The 24971-nt window shown below is 52.6% G+C and overlaps 1 protein-coding gene across 11 annotated transcripts in view; it reads left to right on the top strand.

Annotated features, from left to right (window-relative positions):
- TNS1 (tensin 1) overlaps nucleotides 1-24699 on the top strand; it is a 280050-nt gene extending 255351 nt beyond the window's left edge. For 8 of the 11 annotated variants that reach the window (XM_050916922.1, XM_050916923.1, XM_050916928.1 and 5 more), the window contains 9 exons: nucleotides 1463-1549; nucleotides 6731-6862; nucleotides 7846-7938; nucleotides 9953-10030; nucleotides 10809-10880; nucleotides 12325-12493; nucleotides 13826-13894; nucleotides 15059-15091; nucleotides 18023-24455. In XM_050916922.1, the coding sequence (XP_050772879.1) occupies nucleotides 1463-1549; nucleotides 6731-6862; nucleotides 7846-7938; nucleotides 9953-10030; nucleotides 10809-10880; nucleotides 12325-12493; nucleotides 13826-13894; nucleotides 15059-15091; nucleotides 18023-18167 (878 nt within the window). In that variant the 3' untranslated portion in view covers nucleotides 18168-24455. Of the gene's footprint in view, nucleotides 1-1462; nucleotides 1550-6730; nucleotides 6863-7845; nucleotides 7939-9952; nucleotides 10031-10808; nucleotides 10881-12324; nucleotides 12494-13825; nucleotides 13895-15058; nucleotides 15092-18022 lie in introns of all 11 variants that reach the window. The other 3 variants (XM_050916920.1, XM_050916918.1, XM_050916921.1) reach the window with 1 other exon arrangement.
- The last annotated feature ends 272 nt before the right edge of the window (nucleotides 24700-24971 follow it).

The following is a 24971-nucleotide window of genomic DNA, read 5'->3' as shown; positions in this document are numbered from 1 at the left end:
ACTTAGGATTCTGCCCAGCCCCTCAGCACACTGCTCCCTCCTCACTCTCTTAAGATTGCACAGAATGGGCACACTCTGCTATTATCCCTGGGCCTCTGTACAGCATCCTCTGCCTGCAGGGGCCAGATTATTTCCTGCTTGCTGCACTCCTTCACCAGGAACGCTTGGACGGCTATTACTCTGGTCCCAGCGCTACTGTCCTGCCTATCACTGCTCTGTGATCCTGCATGCATGGGCCCTGCAGGTCACAGAGCTGCTCGGAATGGTGCCCAGGTCCACCCCCCTCTTTTCCTTCTTCTAAAATTAGCTGTCAGAATCAAAACAGGAAAATACAGAGCTAGCATCAAAGGAGAAACCACCGTATGCTTTATGTCAAAAACACAACAGCTCGCATAGAGTGAGGTCAAAGCAACTCAGTCTGATATATTCCTTTGCCTGGCTGCCTGCGGTGCAGAGCTGAATCCAGCGCTCTCTGGATAAGTATTTTGTAGAGGGGCACAGTCTGCTGCATCCTATTCTGTGGGAAATATATTGAACTGCGCTAGTTACAGGTGACCCCTCAACTGGTGGTGCCCAGTATAGATCCCCTGAAATCAGTGCAGCTAAGAGCTGGTCCTGTGTTTTTATATGACCAGCACATAGAGTCCTGGGCCATAAGCCATCTGGTCTCTGCACATCTGACAGGTTAGTCCAGGGGTGGCCAACCTGGGGCTCCGGAGCCGCATGTGGCTCGTCAGAAGTTAATATGCGGCTCCTTGTATAGGCCCCGACTCTGGGGCTGGAGCCACAGGCACCAACTTTCCAGTGTGCTGGGAGAGGGGGGGTGCTCACTGCTCAACCCCTGGCTCTGCCACAGGCCCTGCCCCCCTCCACCCCTCCCCTGAGCCTGCCGTGCCCTCGCTTCTCCCACTCCCCACAGAGCCTCCTGCCTGCCATGAAACAGCTGATTATGGCGGGCAGGAGGCTCGGGGAGGGAGGGGGAGGCACTGATCGACGGGAGGCACTGGCGGAGGGAGGCGGGGAGCTGGTGGGGAGTGTGTGTCGGGGGGAGCTGCTGACATGTTACTGTGGCTCTTTGGCAATGTACATTGGTAAATTCTGGCTCCTTCTCAGGCTCAGATTGGCCACCCCGGGTTAATCTGTTACCATGTATGTCCCTGATCCTTCAAACTCTTGAGCACATGCTTATTTCTCAGCATATGAGTGTCCCCATCAAGGCAGAAGCCTGTGTGTGAGTGTTTGCTGGCTCAGGGGAGAGGAGTGCCCTGGTGAGCTCTAGATGGAATTAGAGGTGGGGTCAGGATATTTACAAGGGCTAAAGGAAGATTAAGACATTTATACTTTCCTGTCCTGTTCTCTGGGAGGGCTGCACCTTGAGATCCCTCTGGACTGTGAATCTGGAGCGGCTCTAAACATGTCTCGAATGCTTCCCTTGATTGTTCCTCTCTTTCCCCACTCTCAGACAGCAGCCCCGAGACCCGGGCCAACGTGAAGTTTGTCCAGGACACCTCCAAGTATTGGTACAAGCCGGAGATTTCCAGGGAGCAGGGTGAGTAGACAGCCCTGGTGACAAAGCAGCAGCGGGGGTGGGGGACACGGACGGGAATTGGGAATCAGTGTGCAGGCATGTGCTGGCTCTGAGAACTGTGTGGGTTATCTTGATCCTGGATCATTTTGCCCACATCCCGGTATTATGGCAGGATCCTGCCTGCGCTGTTCCTGGTAGATGGGCATCTGTATCGTGCTGTGATTCTCTCCAGGGATCCCATCCATTCAGAGCGGTTGTATCTGCACTTTGTGGCTGCTTGGGTGACTCTGGACATTTGTGGTGATCTGCATAACCCACTTGTGGCTGTGTAACCTTTCCACCACCGCAGCCACAGAGTCCAGCAGAGTAAGGCCAGAGGCATCTGCCAGGTCATCTAGCCTGGCCTCCCATCTCACAGGGTACCAGCACCGCCCGGCACCCGCACTCGAACTCAGCCACCAGGGTTAGACCCAAGTAGCTGCAAGAGAACCAATCGTTGTGTGCCGCAGGCAGGCCCGAGTGCACCAGGGGCAATGGCAGAGGATGGATTTGGGGAGATCCACACCCCATGCGGCAGAGAAGGCGAAATCGTTCCCCCTCCCCCCAAGTCCCTGACAATCTGACCTGAGGGAAAATTATTTCCCGATCTCACACATGGGGCTTAGCTCTTCCCCTCCTCCCTGCCAGCAGCCAATCACCGACCCTCTTGGCGGTGCTGGAGCTGTGTCACTGATCCAGTGCAGTGTTCCTGACCTTTCTCAGCCCTCTGCTCCGTCCTAAGGGTCAAGTGGGCATTGTTAACTCGCATTCTCCCCACGTTGCCGCGAGCCAGCCTGCAACACCCCCCAACTGGCATGACAGAGGGATGCCTGCCCTGGTCCCGAGAGCTTGTCCCTGCAGAGGGATAGCGACTGGCCAGGGCTTGTCTCTTCCCGCTGGCAATGTTGCCAGTGTTTCCATTCGGCTAGGAATCTCAGCTTCCCTGCAGCAGAGAAATGACCTCACGGTCTGTGACCAGCCCTGTTCCCAAGTGAACCTCTGCTGCAGGCTCAGGAAACAGGAGACAATGGGGCTATCTGAGGAAGTGGCTCCTTGGGAGAAGGTTGTGGGTAGGTGGCAGGTAATGGGAGAAGGAAGGCTGGTTTGGCCCGTACTCTAGGCCCCAGGAAACCCAGGTTTAATTCCTTGCTGTGCTACAGACACTCTGTGTGACCTTGGGTAAGTCATCAAATCCCAGAACTGTAGGGTGGAAGGGTCCTCAAGTCCAGCCTGGTAGGACCAAGGAGATCTAGACCATCGCTGACAGGGGTTTGTCCAACCTGGCCTGTGAGAAGGATCCCACAACCTCCCTGGGAAGCTGATTCTGAACCACTCTCACCATGAGGGAGTTTTCCCTAGTAACTAACCTAACTCTCCCTTGCTGCAGATTAAGCCCATTACCGCTTGTCTCATTTTCAAAAGGAATTTAGGCACATAGGTGCCTAAATCCTATTGCCCATCAAGCTGTTTTAGGCTTGTAAGTGCCTAAATCCCTTTTGAAAATGAGGTGTGGGTTCCGAAGTCAGTTAGGCATTGCCAGACTGAGCACAGTGCTGCCTGCATACCTTTACAAACCTGGGCCTTCTTGTGTGTGTGCCTCAGTTGCCCATGTGTACATCGGCACTTCCCCACCTCACAGGATAAACACAGTAAAGACTGTCAGGTGCTCCAATAAGTTGGTGAGGGGCCAGCTAAGCACCTGAGATACACAGGACAGGATGATGAGGAAGCCGGCAGGAAGGGCCTTGGATAGGGTGAAGCTACAAGGTTTGTCTCTGGGTGCAAATTTCAGCCCTTCAGGCCGGGCCTGTCTTGCCATCTGCTGGTGTGTTGGAAGCTGCAATGTACGCCAGGCTTGCAGTCTGCCTGGAGGAAGGGTGAGGCCGGGACCCTCAACCTTTCCAGATGACTGACCCCTTTTCAAGAGGCTAATTTGTCTGGTGCACCCCAAGTTACACCTCCCTTCCAAACAACTTGCTGACAAAATCTGACCTAAAAATACAAAAATGTCACCACGCACCAGTACTGACAAATCGCGTCCTTTCTCATTTTTACCTTATCATTATAAAAGAACTCAACTGGGATATAAACCCTGTACCAACATTTCAGTGTATGGTGTATAGAGCAGTATAAACACGTCGTTGTCTGTATGAAATTTTAATTTGTCCTGACTTCGCTAGTGCCTTTTCTGTAGCCTGTTGTACAATGAGGCAAATATCGAGAGGGGTTGAGGTATCCCCAGAAGACCTCCGCGTACCCTCAGGCATACGTGTACCCCTGCTTGAGAACCACTGGGTTAGGCTGCCAGCTGGGATAAAAAGCCACTGTCTGTGTGTCAGTGCATTTGCTCGATCCCTTCCGATCCCCCTTCGGAGAGCTCAGCTCCTCCTTATGCCAGGGCAGGACCCCTCTGACATGGCAGAGATCTTGGAGTGTTAATTTCTCCTGCTGAACTGTATTGTGGCAGTGCGCAGACACCCCTGTCCAGGATCCAGGCCCCCACGGTGCTAGGCTCTGTCCAAGTGTATGGCGAATGGCAGTCCCTGTCCCAGAGACAATCTGAGTATGCGATGAGAGGTCCTGGGACTAGGGTGGCACAAAGTGCAGATTGGTGCATTTTAAGGCCAAAGCAGGCCATTGGGATCATAGAATCCTAGAATATCAGGGTTGGAAGGGACCTCAGGAGGTATCTAGTCCAACCCCCTTCTCAAAGCAGGACCAATCCCCAACTAAATCATCCCAGCCAGGGTTTTGTCAAACCTGACCTTAAAAACCTCTAAGGAAGGAGGTTCCACCACCTCCCTAGGGAACCCATTCCAGTGCTTCACCACTCTCCTAGTGAAAAAGTTTTTCCTAATATCCAACCTAAAGCTCCCCCACTGCAACCTGAGACCATTGCTCCTTGTTCTGTCACCTGGTACCACTGAGAACAGTCTAGATCCATCCTCTTTGGAACCCCCTTTCAGGTAGTTGAAAGCAGCTATCAAATCCCCCCCGCCCCCATTCTTCTCTTCCGCAGACTAAACAATCCCAGTTCCGTCAGCCTCTCCTCCTAAGTCATGTGCTCCAGCCCCCTAATCATTTTTGTTGCCCTCTGCTGGACTCTCTCCAATTTTTCCACATCCTTCTTGTAGTGTGGGGCCCAAAACTGGACACAATACTCCAGATGAGGCCTCACTAATCCTCTTGTCTGACCTGACAATTATAAGAAGTAGCAGCCACAACACACTGGCTGCCTGGCCACGCCAGGTTCATTTGCCCTTAGGCCGTTTCCACTGACATGTTGGAACCCAAATCCCTCAGCCCCACAACCTGGCCCAGAACTACCTTTATTGCCTCATTCTGTCTGTCGTTTCTTCCCCGGCCCCCTTGGTTGATGACGCAAAGGACAATATTCCCACTGAGGAAAAACAGGAGGTGATCTCAGATAGGGGGCTGGGAGTCAGGGCACCTGGGTTCTATCCCTGACTTGCTACGTGTGACCCGAGATTGGTGACGTTGTTTCCCAGTTCCCCTTCTCTGCAGACTGGAAAATGATAATACTACTGACCTCACTGGGAGGTGAAATTAATTTGCAGCTAATTAACATTTGTAAAGCACTGGCAGAGCCTTGGCTGGTGACAGTACTTAACATGCTCAGACAGTACCAGATCTCACAGCCCACTGGCCCCAGGAGGTTGGTAGGTGATTCTTATGATCTCTCTGCTACAAGGAGAAGCTGAGGCACAAGGAGAAACTGAGGCCACATTGTCACATCTTGGGGGATGGTAGCGCTAGGAGCCCATCTCTGTAACAGGCTCGTGCAGAGCCGCCATTCAGACTGCCTGCACACAGTGAGAGCTGGCAAGAAGGCTGGAGTGCTGCCACCACTGCCCATCGTGCCTGTGGTATTGTCCCCTTCACCCTTTGCTTGGATCCAGCCATTGTCTCTTGTCTTATGGCTGGCTTGGAAGCAGGAGCCGAATTTTTGTTCTGTATGTACCGCACCATGCGCACTGGCCAGGACGCAGGTACTAAAGTAAATATCAATAATAAATAAGAACACCTCTGCAGGTGCCAAGACACTATGGTGATGGTCGCCACTTACTACAGAGAGGGCTGCGGGGAGGGGAATGCTTAATGTTTGGCAGCCGTGCCTGAGAAATCAAGTGACATGTCCAAAAGAGAGGACGGATTTGAGCCCAGCAGCACCTGGCTCCCACGTCTATGCCTCGCCCATTGTAGAGAGAAGGTGGGGGAGGTGATCTTTTTTATTGGGTTGACTTCTGTTAGAGAGAGACAAGCTTTCAAGCCAGGCAGGGAAAGGTACTCCCAGTGTCACAGCTAAAGGCAAGGTGAAACAAGTAGTCAGCACATATTGTAAGGAACCGTTCAAGGCAGAGTGGCCCGTTAACACCCCTGCAGTCATAGGACATAAAAGGTGGGGATAGTGGATTTTGGATGGTTGTAATAAACCCCAAATCCAGCATCTCTTGTCAGTCCGTGGTTTTTAGTGGCTAGCAGAGTTATGAACTGAAGATCGCAGGCTTGTCTTTTAAAAGCGTTGTGCGGGTTTCCTTCGAGGAAGGTGAGATCAGTTCTAGAGTGATCGCTTTGTGAAAAGTCTTCTCCTGCAGGTGATAGGGTGGCTTGGTCTTTTATCATTTTCCTGTGCGAGTTCATTCGAGAGCACGGTGATTCTCTGGTTTCACCCACGTTGTTATTGGGTGAGGTGTAGCACATGTGGGACCCATGGATCTTGAAAGGCATATTATGGGGGACGTCAATCAGTTTTATGGCTGTGGGTTTTGTATCTGCTGTTCTGGCGAAGTTTGGTGCCATTTGAGTTGGTGTGCCCTGGTCTGTGGAGCGCTTTCTTCTGATAATGAGTGTGGAGAGGTTGGAGGGTTGTTTGAAGCTCAGAAGTGGGGGTTTGGGAAAGCTTTTTTTTTTTTTTTTTCCAGGATTGGGTCCCCCTTGAGTCTGGGTTGTGGTTGGTCCACTAAAAGAGATTACCTCCCTCATCTTGTGTCTCTCATGTCCTGAGACCAACATGGCTACAGCTACACTGCATAACTCGCCCAGTGTAGCATTCTGCCTTTCCTGAGGCAACTGCTCCCAGCTCGGAGGTGCGATAGGTGTCTCACTGCACGTCATGACTCCTGCGCTCCTCTCCCTTCCCAGCCATCACACTACTGAAGGACAGGGAGCCCGGAGCCTTCATTATCCGAGACAGCCACTCCTTCCGGGGAGCCTACGGGCTGGCCATGAAAGTGGCCTCTCCGCCTCCCACCATCCTGCAGCAGAACAAGAAAGGTATTGTTGCCTGCCCCCGCGTGCCAGCCCCAGGGAGCACACGGCACTTCCCCTCCATTGTTCCGCTGACTGAGCACGGGGCAGCTTGGGGCAGCGGATCGCAGCTGGGTATGTGCTGAGGCAGCAGGAGCCTGCCTGGTTTGCAGAGCGTTTAACTCTCAGCCAGCCTGAGCTGAAGCCTGTGGGAGCCTTTCCAGTGAGCCTAGATCCAGGCCGAGGGTTGCCAGCCGAGCGTGTCTCTGTGCCCTGGTTGGCATGGTCACCCTTCTCTCTGCTGCTGCCCTCTCTGCACTGGGGTGGGGTGACTAGGTAGAAAGTATGAAAAATTGGGACGGGGGTGGGGGGTAATAGGCACCTAAGCCCAAATTTCAGGACTGACCCTATAAAATGGGGACATCGGGTCACCCTACACTAGGGATTAAGTGTCTGGTCCCAAGCGCCCCCTGGGCTGTAGCCTTCCTGTCTAGAATAGTGTTCTATGGGCCGGGCTCCCCTCCCACCTACCCCAGTGCAAACTGGAGTGACCCCAGTGGAGTCATCCCAGACATACACCCCTGGGGCCTGGAGCTCAGAACCTGCCTTGTTCATGCCATGAGGACAGGGGACTGGACTCGATGACCTCTCGAGGTCCCTTCCAGTCCTAGAGTCTATTAATCTATGCAGCCTGTGGTGGGGATTTGAAAGGAGGCCCCCAGATGGCTGCTGACTCTCTTTCCGGCCAAGCTGCACCAGCTGGGATTTCTCCGGAGCTCTACTCGCTCTGGAACCAGCCTGCTCGCCTACGGGGAAAGCAAACCACAGCACAGGGCACGTGGGCTCTGCTCTCGCTCCCCAGAGCCTGGGGCCTGGATCATCCAGCGGGCACTGAGGGGTGGGGCGGGCAGGAGGGATGTTCTCCAGAGCCCACTGTCCTGGGGGACACAAGGAGGTTGGTTTCAGGAGGGGCTGGGAGCCTGGAGTGATGTCGTCCTCTCTCCTGCCAGGAGATATAACCAATGAGCTGGTGAGGCATTTCCTGATCGAGACCAGCCCGCGGGGGGTGAAGCTAAAAGGATGTCCCAACGAGCCCAACTTTGGTAAGTGGCAACGAACCTCTCCTGGACCGTTCAGTGCCCTGTGGCAGCGATGCCCCCTTGTGGGAATTAAGCGGTATTGATAGGAATCGCCATAGGCATGACTGGATTTAGGGTCTCCTGTGGGCATTTGGAACAGAGGCCCAAAAGCATCTCCCGGACACTGACACAGACACACACACACCCCTCCTCCAAACACAGACACAAGCTAGCCAGGAGTTTCCCGGAGGTTTCATCACATGATGTAATCTTTAATTCAAGGTTAAGCCTTAAATCCTAGAGGGTTGGCAGCCCTATCCTCTGTGCTTGGGGTGTGCAAACATTCCCTTTTAGATCAAAAGGAGCTGGAGGAAAATCCGATGTACAGTAGAACCTCAGAGTTACCAACCCAACCACACGCCTCATTTGGAACTGGAAGTACGCAATCAGGCAGCAGCAGAGAGGGAAAAAAATACAGTACAGTGCTGTGTTAAATGTAAACTACTAAAAAAATCAAGGGAAAGCAGCCTTTTTCTTCTGCGCAGTAAAGTTTCAAAGCTGTATTGTCGACGTTCAGTAGTAAACATTTGAAAGAACCACCACAATGTTTTGTAGAGTTACGAACGTTTCAGCGTTACAAACAATCTCCGTTCCCAAGGGGTCTGTAAGTCTGAGGTGCCACTGTGTTAATAACGGTTCCCTTCTGTGTAGCGATACAAACACTGCTGCTGATTAAATCTGAAAGCACGGTCATAAATCTAGCTCCTCTGTCAGTTCTGAGGCTCTTTACATTTTTTGTACTCAGTTCAGGCACCAAAAGTAGTCAGGTCAGTGTCACTCTCTGCTTATGATCAGTTTCACTAGGGGGGTCTGGTTCCCTAGCTTCAGGCTGTTGTGTTAATGGGGCAGATCGTCAATGGGTGTGAGCTGGCAGAGCTCATTGACTTGCGCTCCGCCACTGACTCCTTGTTTCACCTTGCCTGCCTCACTTAATATTTCTGTGCCTCAGTTTCCCCATCTGGAAGAAGGGGCTGATAACAAGGCCTCACCTCACAGGTGTGTGGGAAGGATGCATTAGCCATTCTCTGTGCTAGGAATGTGAGACACGCTAGACCTGGTGTGCGAAGGGAGGGTACCTGGAGCCTTTGCAAAGCCAGAGACAGTCCCAATCCCTGTGCCCTGGGGAACACAGGAAATTCTCCATCTCTCTGGGGTTGAAAGAGGGCAGGGAAAAGACCAGGCCATCCCCTTATCCCCCACACTCCATGGAACCCCACCCCCGTCTCAGAGCTGGGTTTGAATGCCAACATCTCCTGGCTGTTTACAAGGCCCGTGTATTGGCCTTGCTCGTGGGTTTCCCTTGTCCCCTTTGCACAGGAGAGAGGAGAGTTTGCTGATGGCTAGGGAAAGGTGCTGGCTCCTGGGGCTCTGGAGATGAGATTGCTGTGCGCTGCCAGTGCAAGATGTTTGTATGACCCCTCTCTGGACCCAAGGAGAGCCACAGTCACTGATAGGCTCCAGCTGCTGCTTGGACTCAGGACAGGGCTGGAGAGACTGACCCCCTGTAAACTAGGGCCGAGAGGGGTGATGTTCAGGGTCCAGTGACTCTAACCCAGAAAGCTGATGACCCTCATCCACCCATGGAAATGTCACAGCTGCGTTTGAGGAGACGAGGGACATCAGCTCTGAGACGGGGCTGGATTTATCCTTCCCTGGTCTTGCCCTGGGCGGGGCTCCTACCGAAAGGCAGGAGAACAAGGAACAACAGTGAACTCCAGGACATGGGGAGGTGGGAGACACTGGAAAACACAGAGCTGGTCTGCTTCCCTGAGCATCCCCCTTACTCAAGCAGTGCCAGTGAAGTCACCGGAGCTACTCAGGACTAAGGGGATCCTGGGCCAAAGCGAGCAGGTGGAGACCCTAGTGGGTGGCTCATTAGCTGATGTGGGGAGAAGTGTCCCCGGTCTAATGCAGGCTGTGCCAATGCCCCAGCCTCAGCGCTCACACTGACTGTGTTCCTGTCGGGCTCTCTCCCCAGGATGCCTATCGGCTCTGGTGTACCAGCACTCCATCATCCCACTGGCCTTGCCCTGCAAGCTGGTCATTCCCGACCGAGGTAGGGGGCATGGGGGATGCACCGGGGCTGGGGCTGGGGCTGGATGGATTTTTGACCCTGCTCAGCACTGAAGGGCGGGACTGGAAAGCTTTATAAGATCCCAGCTTGTGTCCCCCCAAGATCCCACTGTCTTACCCCGGAGATGTTCCGGATTCAGTTCCTTCTTTACTTCTCTGCCAGGACCCAAGCTCAGCAGTCCCCTGGCAGAAGCCAGGTGTGTCAAGTAATCTGTTCAGGACCCGTCCATCTCATTAGTATTTGTGTTACCATGGGGCCTAGGAGGAGTCCTGGTCCAGGACTGCAGCTCCTAGGCCCTAGGGTGATGGATTGATGGTTAAGACAGAACAAATCCTGCGTCTTGGCAGGGAGTTAGCCCCCCCCAACCCTATGGGTCTCTGCCTCTATGAGTCTATGACCAGGATCCCATTGTTCTTGGTTCTGTACAAACCCAGAACAGAAAGCGCTTACAACCTCGCTTTGAGATCAGGTCCCTCAGCCCCCAGATCCAAACTCCCCCAGCCCATGGGAAAGTTCTGAGCCACACCCTAACCATGACGTAATGACTTAGACTGAGAGGGCATCCGATCGAGAGTCCCGTGGAGACACGCCCAGTGCGTGCGGCTCCTTGGTGACATTGTTCCTCCATCACACCGTCGCCTCTGCAGATCCCCACTGCAGGAGTGAGTCGCTGGAGCCCCAGCCTGTCCCCTGCGGCGCGTATTCCCAGATCGCCAGTCGGGGAGGAGTCACTGTCCTTCCGTTTCCCTTTTTTTTTTAGATCCCACAGACAAAACGAAAGAGGCAGCCTCAGCCGCCAACTCAGCAACAGACCTGCTCAAGCAAGGAGCTGGTGAGTGGCTGCGACGTGACAGGGAAGGTTGCAGGCGTGATGTGCACGCGGGAGGGAGCTTCGCCTGCATCGGGACACCTTTCGGCAGTTGTCCGCCTCTGCTGCCTCCTTCATTTTACCCGCCGTGTGACCTTGGCGCACTTTGCTCGCCCTCGGAGATGTAGGCTTCAGAAGCAGAGCGAGGGCGCTTAGAGCCCCTGGGGGAGCCCTGGATTCCAACCGGACAGCCCCCAGGCCACGCTGGCCCCTGCGGCTGCACCGATGAGGCAGCTCACAGGCGTTAGTTTAGGTTAAGAAAGATTCAGAGATAGGGAGGGCTTGGAAACCCGTCCTCCCCCTCCCCCATTGGAAGGGCAGCAGGCGCCATGCTGGAATTGCATAGCCAGGGTTTGGCTTCCTCAACATTGCGCTGAACGTAGGCAATGTTCAAATATACAGGGTGGGAGGGTGGTCTGGGAGCCAGGACTCCTGGGTTCTCCTCCTGGCTCGGTGAAGGAACATGATCTAATAGTTAAATCAGGGCACGGGGAACCAGGGCTCCTGGGTTCTGCTCCCAGTGGTGCTGCAGCCTGGCCATGTAGCTTCCCCTCTCTGTGCCTCAGTGCCTGGGGGATGAGGCTGTTTCCCCTCCAGGTGGGGCTGTGAGGCTCCAGGAATGACTGAGAAGCGGTTCCAAAAAGCTGCTTCTCATCGTTAGAGATGGGCCATGCCCCGGCACAGGGATCCAGAGCTTGATTTCAAATCTCCTGCAAAGTCTGGGGCTGCTTGGCCCCGGGGCTTTGTATAAAGAATTCTGTTGCTGACCCTCAAGCCTGACCTGCAGCCACCCCTGCTATTCCTGTTCCGGGCTCCCCGCGGACACACACTCAGCTCTTCTGAGGCCTCTTGATCCCAGCTCGTAGCCCCCCCTGCTGTTCCGGTCCTGGGTTCCCCCCAGACATGGCTCTGCTGATGCCCCAGCCTGGGTCCCCCCCATAGCTCTGCCTCCGTCCTGACCCTCAGCCCATCCTAAGCTGCCACCCCCGGCTCTGCCGTGCCCCTTGATTTGACTCACAGCCTGCTGCCACCTTAGCGGCAGATTCCCAAGCAGAGAGCTCTGCCGTGCCCCTCCGTCTTGACCCACAGCCCCCTGCTTTCTTGTCCAGCCCTGGGCGCTGCCGAGAGCCAGTGTTTTAGGGTTTGTGACATGCTCAACCAGGCACCAAGCCACAAACCTTCCCTTCCCTCATGATCTGAGCTGGGGACTGGAAGAGGGGGTGGGTCTTGAGACAAGAGAGCCGACACTCTGCCCCCTCTCCAGCTCCCCTGCCGGAGCTCACCTCCTGAGGTGGAGGACAATAGCCAAGCGTGAGTTGGCCCCCGCGTGGGGCCTGGGGGCCCATCGGGGCAGGTAACCCAGTGCCATTTGCACCCTGTCCCCTCATGCCCACTGTTTCCCTTCCAGCCTGTAACGTGCTCTTCATCAACTCAGTGGAGATGGAGTCGCTGACGGGCCCGCAGGCCATCGCCAAAGCCATCAGCGAGACACTGGCCCTGGCACCCACGCCTGCCGCCACCATCGTGCACTTCAAAGTCTCCGTGCAGGGAATCACCTTGACGGACAACCAGAGAAAGTAAGAGCCCTGCCTGGGCCCAGCTCCCTCGGGGACCATGTCGTGCTGGGATGCCCAGGCATCGAGCACAGACACGTCACCATGGAACGAGCTGCGGTGGGGCTGGGTAAACAAGTAGGGCGGCAGCTGGCCACCCCCGCAGGAATTTGCCCTCTGAACCTGGAAGGTTCTGCAAACGTCAATCCGTGATGACGTTGGTGTCACACTGGAAGAGCCCCCAGAAATGGTTGTCAGGAGAGGGCCAGACCGGAGGCCTGTGACGAATAGGCAGGATCTTGGAAGGAGCTGAGGCCTAGGGGGGGAAGCACTGCCCAATGGTTAGGGTGCAAGTCAGGGAGTTGGGAAACCCAGGTTCAATTCCCGGCTCTGTATGTGACCTGGGGCAAGTCAGTTCCTCTCGGTGTCTCAGCTCCCACTGGGTACAGTGGGGGTGGGTGCGCAGTCCCACCTCCCAAGGGTGTAAGAGGATAAATGCACTGGAACTCATGAGACATTCAGATACCCTGGTAGCAGGGGGTCAGGGAAGTACCATAGATTCCTGCAGTGGGGGGGTCAGCTGGACTGCTGTTGTGATACAGTGGCTGTGGCCATTTAACCACAACTCTCAGGAGCATTTTTGAGGCAAACGGGGTTTCTGTGTCTGAACAGACAGAGACAGATCTGACTGGAGTCTCATTTACATGAGAAACGGAGTCCGATCCAGACTTGATTTCAGTTCCCATCCCAGGAGAGTCGCTGGACTTTGGTTTGGGTCCAGCTGTCTTTATTTGTATGGTATATTGAAGGGAGAGTTTGGAGTGATTCGTCTTTTACAAAGGCCCGGGCTGTACTGGCCCTGTCATGGTGGCAGGTGGGGTATTGCTGTGGGAAATGGATGATTTGATTCCCAGTCCTGGCTGCTCTCACCCATGCTGCTGGGAAGGGTGCATGCACTGGGGAAGCGAGTGCTTGGCATGCAGAGAATGCTGCCTGGGGAGCAGACTCTTGGAAGGATCATCATGTACATGGATGCTCCCAGGACGGGCCCAGTTTGCTCTGGTCTGACCCACCTCTTGCTGTCAGCGAACAGGACAATGAAAGGCTCCTTGCCCCTGTCCCTATTTCAGGTACAGCAAGACAAAGTCACCGCATCATGCATTCACCCGGCGCCGTTGTCTCCACACCTGCTAGGATTGCCCAGCTGTGTGAGGATGCAATCTCCTGTTAACGCCACCTCGTGACAGGAGGATGCAAACATAGCGGGAGAAGAGCTGGCGGGGCAGGGCTCCATGCGGGATGCAGAGCCTAGGGGCTGATCTTACACGCTCACCGTGACCTCTGCTTGTGTTTCAGATTGTTCTTCAGACGACATTATCCCCTCAGCACCGTCACCTACTGCGACCTGGACCCCCAGGAACGAAAGTAAGTGCCGTCGCCAGAGGTCCCTGTGTGGGAGTGGGGCTGGAGAGAGCATCCCTCTCCCTTGGGTCTGTGTGCGGGTCAACGCCTTCGCTAACCACACCCAGCTTGTTTTTGAGGAGGAAAAAGGCTTGAGCCATTGAAATCCAAAGGCAGCTGGCAGCCTGCAAGGGAGGGGCCACCAATCCCTGGGAGAATGAGCAGCGGCGGGGCAATCTGTCAGTGCTAGCTGGCTGTAAAGGGTCATTCCTGCTCTGTGCTGCCAAGAAAGGCCACATCCCCCTGCTCTCGGGTCTCTGGCGATATCTCTCGGAGGGAAATCCGTAGCCACGCAGTGGATTCTCCACCACTTGGCGTTTTTAAGTGAAGACTGGATGTCTCTCTTGCTCTCGCCCAGTTCTGGGCTGGATGCAGGATCCCTGATGGAGGTTTTCTGGCCTTGCAATGGCAGAAGCCAGGCCAGATGAAAGTAATGGGCCCTTCCGGCTTTAAAACCTATGAACATTCCTTCCCAACCATCAATTGGTGCTCGCGAGCGGGAAATGCTAGAGTTAAGTATCCAAGCCCGTTTCCACCCTAGGATGCTGTTGAGGGCCCTGCAGGATATGGTCATGGCCAGATATTGCAGCTAGGCACGATGCGCCTAACTCAGGCAGCATGTTATCTGCAGAGCATGATCTTTGTAGCAGCTGGCCTTCGCTCCTGGGCAAGGGATCCATTCTCAGTGGGGAACCGAGGAGTCAGATGGAGCCTGCTTGGGGTGTCTGCTTAAAAGAGTCAGGTTCTGAGCAAAACAATGCTGCAAAGGAGATCGCTTGGGTGCGGGCGTTTGCCCGTGGGCTTGGGGGCGCTTGTAGGAGGTTCAGTCCATAGAAGCAGATCTTAGAAACAGGCTCATATCTAGTTCCAAGATGTCAATGGACTAGAGGACTTTATGTTCAGGGGAATTAGGTGCCTAAATACCTTTGAGGATCTGGGCTGTACCGCCTTATTTTCTGAGGTTTCCCCAGTCCCCCATGGCCTCATTCAGAGCTCCTGAAATCAGGCCTGGGCAGCAACTTTGCAGCTAGTGCTTGGCCTGAAACGGTGATGCTAGCAGATGAGTTTGGTACCATTGTGCTTGGTGAGAAGAGCAGTAATTCCCTGGGGTTGTTTTTCTCCTGGCAGATGGACTAAATCAGACGGCGGAGGTCCCGCAAAGTAAGTGCCACTTACCGAATTCTTTGCTGCTGTTCTCATTCTGACTGTTGGCTTGTGTTCGTGTTTTGAGCTGGCCCTGCAAGCCACCCGCTGAGTGAATGCTCCAGACAGGCAAACCGGACCAGATCAATCCCTGCCAAGCGTAGATGCTTCTCCAAGCCTCTTCTGTCAAAGAAATCAGCCGTCCCGACGGGGTGTGTCAATGGGCACACATCACAGTTTGCTCTGTCCTTCAGGTCACATGTCTGGTGCATGCTAGCGGCTCCTGTCTCTGGCCTTGGTGAGCAGGGCAGAAGCAGCTGTTGGAAGGTGTGACAGGCATAGGAGCCGACTCTGTGGGTGCTCCAGGGCTGGAGCACCCATGGAGAAAAATTAGTGGGTGCTGAGCACCCACTGGCAGCTAGCTCCCCTTGGCCCTGCCCAGCCCCCCTGCTCCAGCTCGCCTCCACTGCAAGCGCACCACTGCGTCCTGCTTCTCCCCCCTCCCTCCCAGCACTTGCCCCGTGAAACAGCTTTTCCTGGGGCAGGGAGGGAGGGGGTAGAGGGGGAATGCAGTGTGCTGGGGGAAGAGGTGGGGCTGGGGTGGGGATTTGGGGAAGGGGTTGGCATGGGGGCGGGGCCAGGAGCAGAGAAAGAGTGGAGTTGGGGTGGCGCCAGGGGCGGGGGCGTGCGAGCACCATAGAGAAAGTTGGCGCCTATGATGACAGGACGTTTTTGACTCCCATGCTCAATTTGTTCTCTATGGTGCTCCGGTGGGGCAGGGCACCTGCCGACTCGTCGGTACCCCCTCTGGCAGTGTCATTGTCCCCCAGTGGGCAGGTGCGCCCACATCTGGTTCTTACAGCGTTTGCCTGTTCTGCTGTGAGAGCTGGATGCTGCCTGTCGCGGCTGGGAAACATTTCCCGCTGCAGCCTGAGACTGTAATAACCCACAACAAAAACAAAGGCTGCAGGAAGAGACCATTTCCCTGTGGCGGGGCCAGCGGGACATGCCCCGAGGTGTGGGGTCCTGTTGGCGTGTGTCCCCCTGGCTAGACAGTGCAGTCCCTGACCGGTCCCATCAGTGTTAATGGCAGGTCTGCAGGTAGCCCCACGGTCAGGAGTATGTAGACTCCTCTCCTCCTCCAGGCCTGGCCAGCGACACACGTCCCCAAGTGAACGAGGGCAGTGGGAAGGGGCAGCCGTGTGGATCCGTTGCTCTACGTCACCCACAGGAGGACGGAGCTGCCAGCTGAACCCCATTCGAGTGAGCCCAGGCCCACTAATTTTAGTCATTGTGTTAGCCAAGGGCTTTTAATTAGTATCCCCAGCTGTCGGGATTTTTCGCTCTCTAATTAGAAATGACCTGGCAGGGAGCTGGCTAACATTCTGTTCCTCTCCAATCCCGTATTTATAACCTGGCTTTTAACGTTCGAATTAAAAAGGATATTTTGTTTGTACAGGGAGAGGGAGATTTTAACGGAGCCGGACAATCCCCCGGCTCCTCCCGCCCCTTGTCTCCTCCGAGACTAACAAACCTGCCGTTCCCCTTCCATGTCTGGGGAGATGAATTGCCATGTAGAAATGCCCGGCCGGCCCCCAGGAGGGGTTCTGAATGTGCAGCATGCACCCAGGACAATGCTTGTCTGGCGTGGCCACAGGGGAATAAATATTCCTGTCCTTTGAAGCATCTGGATGTGATTATTTTGCAGGTATTCAGGGAATAGTCACGTTTAAAAAAGCCCAAGGGTCTTGCCAAGCAGAGCGTGCCCATCACCGCCTAGCTGCTAGGATCAGGGCGTGCCACCCACCTTTTCCCCTTTAAACACAGCCTCCCTCAGACAGGTGGTTGGCACAGGCCACGCCCAGGCATGAAAGGGCCGATGGGCCCAGTGGGCACCAACGCATAGGAATGGTGTCCTCAGAGGGAAGTAGCCAGCTGCAGCTCCCCTTGGGGCTTTGGGGATTTGTCCTGTGCTCAAAAGGCCCTGGCAGAGAGTGGCTGGTGGAGGGGAAGAGAGGAGCATGAGCAGCGCTGAGGGGTATGGTGTGGAGATGGCAAAGCTGGAGGACGGAGAAGGAAAGGAGAATCCATGGTCAGTGATCCACACGGTTGCACTGGCAGTCTGGTGGCCACTCTGGTCCCTTTGCGGACAGCTACAATGCACGAAGCAAAACCCCAGACCCAGGGCTTGGGGGAAGTTCAGGTCTGGGTCCAGGCTGGGCCACACAACCCCAGACCCACTTTCGCGGTGTCCTAGGAGCATGTAGCTTAAGAAGCTATTGATGCGGGGACCTGCAGGTTGCTCTGCGGCCTACTTCCGCACAGGGGTGTTACTCCTTCCCAATAGCCGCTTCCCGGATGATGTCCCCGGCCCCGTTTGAACCGAATTGGATTTGAATTGTGCCAGCGGTGTCGCTGACCTTCTGCACACCGATTACTCGTGACTCCTGCTGCCCTGCATAAGAATTGACAGACACATGGGCTGCGATGTAGACCCCCCTTCCCCATTCATTCCAGTGGGAGTAGTGCATCCAGGCCTTCAGGTGGCTTTGAACATCTCAGCCTGAAGGGAAGGAAATGTTCCCGCTGAGGCCCGATCTCCGTGAGTCAGCAGGAAAAACTCCATCAGCGCCAGTGGAAGCAGAGTGGGCCCTGAGGATGCATGTGCCGAGCCAGCTAGGGTGCGTTCCCCACTGCCCTGCAAAGCATGCGCTGCGTATCCTGAGCAGCAGCCATCAGTTCTCTCCAGCAGGTGATCACGTGTAGGCTGCAATGTTGGGGTGCGGTTTAGCGGCTTGTCATCCAGATGGGCCAGATGTTCTGATGTGGGCCGCCCCGTCCCTTCTCTTGCCCCCATGAGCCCGATCCTGTTGCCGGATATGCCGTTGTCTCATGGTCACTGCTTCCTGGCAGCTCTCTCATGCGCATTCTCTCTTTCTGACCCAATAGGCTCTTTGGCTTCGTAGCCAGGAAGCAGGGAAGCACAACGGACAACATTTGTCACCTCTTCGCCGAGCAGGATCCTGACCAGCCGGCTACTGCCATCGTCAATTTCGTGTCAAGGGTCATGCTTGGCTCCGGCCAGAAGAGATGAGCCGCTGGACACGGGTAGTTCTTGCCCTTGAATTTTGGAGAAGGACTTGGAGTTGATCCGAGAAGGAGCGCGAGGAAGTGCATTGTGGGAGAGGGAAGTGAATTGGGGGGAAATGGTCTGAATTGTGGAAGAAAAAAACCCTCACCCAATTGTCACAAAGCAAAACTAAAGGAAGCGATGTCAGCGCGTTTCCCATCGCAGGGAATGTGACCAGCGCAACGGCCAGGAGTCAGAGGAGTGGAACCGGGTTGGCTTTTGGATCAGGATCCCGGCGGGGAGTTTCAAGTGGCGAATTCATCCTGGGTCATAGTGGGAACATTCGCGGCCCTGCCATTTGAAAACCAGCAACTCTGTTTGCAAATGTCAGTCGTTTGTTTTAAATAACCGTGGCTAACCGATCGAACAAAAGGCAGGTCTGCAGGACCCCCCCTCTCCCCTCCCCAGGGCCTTACCCATTGGAACAGCTTACCAAGGGCAGTGGTGGGCTTTCTCCATCTCTGGCCATTTTTAAATCAAGATGATATGTTTTGCTAAGAGATCTGCTTTGGTTGAAGCAAGAATGAATTCTGGGCAGATCTCTGCCCTGTGTTATGCAGGAGGTCAGACTGGATCTCAGTGGTCCATTCTGGCCTTATGACCTATGTGCTGGAGCAGTGGTTTTCTACCAGTGCTTTGCAGACCCCGGGGGTGGGTGGGGGCCTGCAGACTATGTCTAAGATTTCCAAAAGGGTCTGCATCCCCATTTGAAATTTTTTAGGGGTCCGCAAATGAAAACAGGTTGAAAACCACTGTGCTCGAGTGATCAGGCAGGAAAAAAAGGATGGTCAATAACCCTTTAACCTTCCCTTCTCTGAGGTCTGCAATTCCTGTGTATATGAAGTGTGTGTGGGGATGTCATACATGTACATCCCAGCAGTGGGGTTTATATAAAGCCTGTAGCCCCCTAGCAACTCCCTTTGGTCTCTGTGCTGCACGCCACAGCCCATCAGGATTTCCTGGCAGCAGAACCTAGGCCACTTGAGCGGAAGGGGACGCACTGGTTAGCGGTATAGGATCTATGACACACAAGTGCGCAGTTCTGATTCCATCTAGTACAGGACGGTGGTGACGCATAAACACTAGGCAGTTCTTATACACGCACCGAGTTGCATACCAGTTTGCCCTTCACTAACTGCATTCAGGAGCATGCTTTCCAAAGATCATCTTCACCAGAAAGATCTTCTGGCCTATACAATGGGGTCTGCAGTACCTGTCCTTTACCCTGTATTTTCGCCTGCAGACTGTCACGTGTTCTCTTAAAGACAAACATACTAGAAGCGGACACAGGTCTGGTCGAGCTTGGTCTCTTCTCCTTCTGTAGACGTACAAGTGATTTGTTCATTGCATGGACATTTGGTTGCGCGAAAGGCAAATAAGTATAAAGAAAACTCAGGCATTTTTGGAGGCCACTAGAAGAAAAGACTCTGCAGTCTGTGGGCGGCTTTGGCTCTGCCGGATTCTCTCAGCTGATCCAAAAGCCAAGAGATCTCATGGCCGGATTTGGTCCTCAGATGCTCTGCCCTGTGGCGGCTTGGAGCGCTGAATGTATTGTAGTTTAGTAGCGACCCAGGAGGCGTAAGCTTTGCTTTGGCTTCAGGAGGCCATAGGCCCTAGACCTTGCACTGAGATGCTGACTCACAAGAGAGATCAACCAGCCTTGCAAATGGGAATAGATTAGGCCAAGTTCCCAGCCTTGCAAATCCTGCAATGATCTCCTGTCTGCCTGGGCCTTTCCATAGGGAACAAAATGGTGTGGTAAAACCATGCATTACCCACAGATACAAGGCTCTTGTCCTCTCCCTGACTCCACACGGGGTCCCGTGGGGCGATCTGTCTTTAGTATCTGGCTCCGTGTAGCTCGGGTGAGATAGGAGCTCCCAGAGGATAGTCCAGGCAGTTAAGAGATGTTTCTCCTTCTCCCTGGGGAGTGGTTGTGTAGTTAGCCAGGTAAAATTATGCAGGTTTCTTCCTCTGACAGAGCTGATATTGGCCAATCCCAGGAGGCAGTGTAGCAGATTGGATGGGCCAACGCGTTCTTCCCGTGTGGTAAATCTTAGGGGTGTATTTTTCTTTTTTTAATGCTTAGTTCAAGCTAGAGCTGAGACCCAAGCTATGAACAGCCCTGCCGCCTCCCCAAGCCCAAACACTCCCCAGTTCTGGGGGCATTCCAAACCCAGATCTCCATGGATCTACAGTTTGCACCCAGCTCTGGGGAACCCTAAAAATTTGCATTGACAGCCAATCTCCCAAGCATCTTTCTGGGGCTTTTGGAAAATGCAGTAAGCAGCTTGAATTGCTCAGATATGGTCAGAGGTGTTAGGGGATGGGGGAAGCAGGAGAGAGAGGCCTTTCCTTGTTTGTGCCACATTTCAGTGCAAGGTTATGTGATACAGGCTGTTAATAAAACCAAAAACCACCCAAGATCTGTAAACCATCTAAAATATTGCAACCACCTGGATTCCCCCAGAGCACTCTGCTCTCTCATACAGAGACAGTGTCCTGATATATATAATATATATATGAAATATACTGAAAAATACTGTAAGCTAATCAAATTTTTAAAAAGGGTTAAATTTACACATATTTATTTTTTGCCATATTGCTTTATGTGTATCTTATCTCCTCCATTATATACGGCCCCCCACCCTGTCCACATATAGACTCCTGTACGTATAACTCACAGTAGAGTGTAACAGGCGAATGTGTTTTATTTCGGTTATACCAGTGACATGGGCAAAAGAGCGCAGTGCCCCTTTAGACCCCGCCCCCCCAAGGAGCAGCGCGTATGATTGATCCCCCACCCCTTTTCCCTGTTGAACATGGAAATTTGCTAGCGCCTGGAGCAAGTTAGCATGTGAGGCGTGTGAGTTTGAAACCGTTGCCAAGTGACATGAGGGTTGGCGGCGTGCGCGGATGTGTGTGAGCGCGTGTGTGTGTGCGAGGGCCACAGCTGCGTGAGCATGCGCAGGGCTCTTTCGTTTCTGGATACCGGATGAGGGTTAGATTTGCGTCAGGGAGGTATTGGGCGACCGGTACTGGGATGGGGTGGGAGTGGTCACTTTATGACGTCCGCCAGGGCCCCGTGTTCCAGCCCACCCTGCTGTATAGGATGTTGAGATATTTTTTATTTTAAGTTGTTAAAAAGAAATGCCCTTCTTCTGCAAAATTCAGGCAAGAGGAACCCCTCACTTGTAACCGTCTCACCCTGCCATTAACCGATTAGACAAACACTGTGTTTATAGATATTTAAATATATAAAGGTATATTTTTTGAAAGTCTCTATTTTTCAGACTTCATTTTTCTCACAGCTAAAGCTAATTTTATTATTTTTGTTTTAATCTGCTGTCCTGCCCTGGGAATTGGGGCTTGAGCATTAAATGCATATTTTTTCCCCATAAAATGAACCCATATTAAGGCATCGAGCAATCTCATCTATAAAACGATCACAGCAGATACCCGATAATGACAGAACACTTGCTTCCAGCTGTGGCTGGCAACGGCTCGTTGCTAACTCACCAGCTGAAGACAGAAGGTTTAGACTTTGTCAGAATCTCTAACGCTAAAATCACCATTGATTATATTTTTAACACAAAGCTAATCATCTTGCAAGTGACATAGGCAAGCGTTTTCCAGCTTCCATTTAAGACCTTTTTTTGAAAAAAAAAATAGTTGCATTTTATGGGTAACTTCTTTCTGTCATCCCTGATTTCCCGAGCCAGACCATCAGCTTGTGTAAATCGGAGTAGTTCCACTGATCTCTGTGAAACTACTAAGCTAGGCAAAAACCTGGCTTCACCGGCCAAGGTTTATATTTTTCTTTCCTAAAGGGTCTGAGAAGATTCTTTGTGTTTTAAAAATGCAGTCACAGTATTTGAGATTGATGTTGATGCAATTTATCCCAGCGGATGTATCCTAATAATCACACTGCCGTTTTTTTCAGCAGCAGATGTTATATCTCTCACACACACGCAGACACTCACACCTACTCCATGCACAAGGAACTGCATATATTCTTGCCAAAGATATCCTTTAAAATGCACTTTTCCCAGCCAGTTTTGTTTTGTTTTGTAAATTGATTGTATGTGCTCTTTTCCCCTTCCCACCAAGAACCCCTTTGCTGGCGATTTTGTTGTGTGCATTAGTAAACTCTGATTCCCGGAGCGCCCGGCTGATGTTAATTTTATGTAATTCTATATTCCAGTAGAGTCGGAGACTCTTAAAATAGTTGACACAAGATATCCTGATTTCTTTAGCCGCAGACTGAGTGATGACAGCAGCAGGTCAGTCAATTCTCGTCACGCCTCTCCTGGCCTTCCCTTCTCAAACCCCTTCTTCCTTAAAGAACCCCGGAGACCAAGCAACATGCTGTAGTTGCTTGTGTCTGGTGGCATTTCAAACAAACTGCTATTTATGTCTCCTCCATATCTTACTGCTCAAGAAACTCCCTCCCCATCTCCCCCAGAAAGGGAAATTGGAATGTCTCTGGGCTTCTGATCGAAAAGCTGTTAAAGTCAAGGGGTGTCTTCCCATTGATTGACGAGCTTTGGCCTGGTCTACAGTGGTGGGGGGGAGGGAGGAGAGATACGCAACTTCAGGAATTCAGCTGAAGTCGACGTATCTTATTTCGACTTACCTCCCGTCGACGCGGGAGCAGGATCGACAGCCACGGCTCCCCCGTGGACTCCGCTACTGTCGCAAGCTCTGGTGGAGTTTCGGAGCTGACGGGAGTGCGTTTGGGGATCGATATATCGCGTCTAGATGAGAGACGATATATCAATCCCCAGTAAATCGATAGCTACCTGCTGATAAGGCGGGTAGTCTGGACATTCCCTAAGATTCAGAATCTTAAATATACAAGCATCCACTGAGTGCATTGTCATCCCTCACTACGAACGTCCTTTCATGGGATCCAAATTGTGCCTAGCTCCCTATTTACCACCTGGCTAACCAACACCCCCCCAAACTTCAGACAACTTTGGCTCTATCCAGGGCGCGTCATTGGCCATCATGGCGTTGATCAGTACACCGGCCTTGAATAACCCAGAATCAAAACACTTGAGCTAGGCTTTGGGATCTCTCCTGGAGCTCTGGTGAAGGTTGGTATAAAAACAGAATCAGTTTAAGACAGCGTCCATTCCTGGAATTGAACTGTTTCTGAGTTTCAGTAAATTCAGAACCTTCCCCAGTGCATCCATGCCCTCTTCTCCCATTCCCATGCGGCCCTCTTTCCTGGCTGGGGCTGGGACCGGAGCTCTTCTCCCTGCAGAACCCAGCACATTCTTGTGAGGTTCCCATGTCCAGTTTCTCAGCTTACCAAGGCTTGGGCAAAGGAATTGAACTGTTGGGAACTTATCGGAACCAGATGAGTTTAGAGATTTGCCCTGCACTCGTTGGTGTCTTTTTACTCTGTTCCTTCCCTGCTCCCAACTCTGGTAATGCAAACAGGAACTGCACACATACAACAAGAGAAGTCAACATAACACAAGCCTCATACCTTCCCCCCATTCATCAACATAATGGAGCCACATTTGGCACTGACTCACGGCCCCCTCCCTCCTCCCGTAAAAATGAACTGCCCCAAACTAGAGGTCAGAGCAGTCAATTTGGATCCTGAGTCACCTGAATCTGCATGTCTTTGTTTTCCCATCTACAATATGGACACAACACCTTCCCCCATACCGGGGTTTGGGGCTGATCTTGCGCTCACTGAAATCAAGGGCAAAACTCCCATTGGCTCTACTGGTGCAGATCCTCAATCCTTGAGGTGAATGTTTGGAAAGCACCCGGAGTGCTTCCTTTAAAAGGCACTGCAGGGGTGCAAAGTATTATTTAAACAAACCCTCAGCCTCATAAATAATCCAGCTGTTAAAAACCTGCTAGTCAAACTGACAGGAAAATCGTGCAGCAAAGTGGGCTGGTATTTTTTGTTTTGCTAACTCGGTTGTTTTTTTGTTTTTTTTTTTTAAATCACTTTTTTTTTTCAATATTTCATTTGCTGTTGTGTTGCCACTGTTGTCGATTTGGGAATGTTACAAATGTATTTGCTGATCAGTGTTAACGAACAGTTTAAAATAACTTGCCTTCAGTTTGCATCATGTCAAGTTTGTTTTAAAAAAATGTATGAAACACAAAGGAGGAAAAAGCGAATTTCCCAGTTCGGTGTATTTATAGCGATGGAAATATACTTTATATTTTTCATCTTTGTGCCCATAACTTTGTCACTTGTATAAAGGCGACCTATGTTACTCATTGTCCATGTGTGAATGTGCACTACACCCCTCCCCTAGCCGTTTTTCCTCTCCTTTGTACAGAGGGCTGATTCTTTGCAGTTCATTGTATGGCTTTATAAGCGATAAAAGAATCAATTATATATAATATACTGTTGCTTGGAATGCCAGCTCGGGGTGTGGATCGCTGGAATTGTATCTCAAAATTTAAGGGAGTGCAGGAATAAATGCTCTGTTCTTTTTGCACAGGGAAATCTATATGGTGACTGTGTTTGCTCCTGCCTCAGTTGCTTCTCCCCTTCCGAGGTGGAAACGTGGTGCCATGGGCTTGATGACTGAGGGCGGGTGCACGGGGATGTAATGATTCATGATCCATAGTCCCTCTTAAACGGGTGACGTCTTGTATAGAAAACGGCTACAATTACAGACAGAAACAAACAGTTGCTTGTGCGGCTTGACTTCCAGCATGGTCTCACTGTGTTTACCAGGGACATCACCCTGCCTGGAATGCTTCAGCTCACAGTGGCATCTGGTGGCT

This window comes from Gopherus flavomarginatus, chromosome 10 (genome assembly GCF_025201925.1).
Source record: "Gopherus flavomarginatus isolate rGopFla2 chromosome 10, rGopFla2.mat.asm, whole genome shotgun sequence".
In the NCBI taxonomy this organism is placed as follows: domain Eukaryota; kingdom Metazoa; phylum Chordata; order Testudines; family Testudinidae; genus Gopherus; species Gopherus flavomarginatus.
The sequence above is the reverse complement of the archived record's forward strand: the minus strand, read 5'-3'. Positions and strand labels throughout refer to the sequence as shown.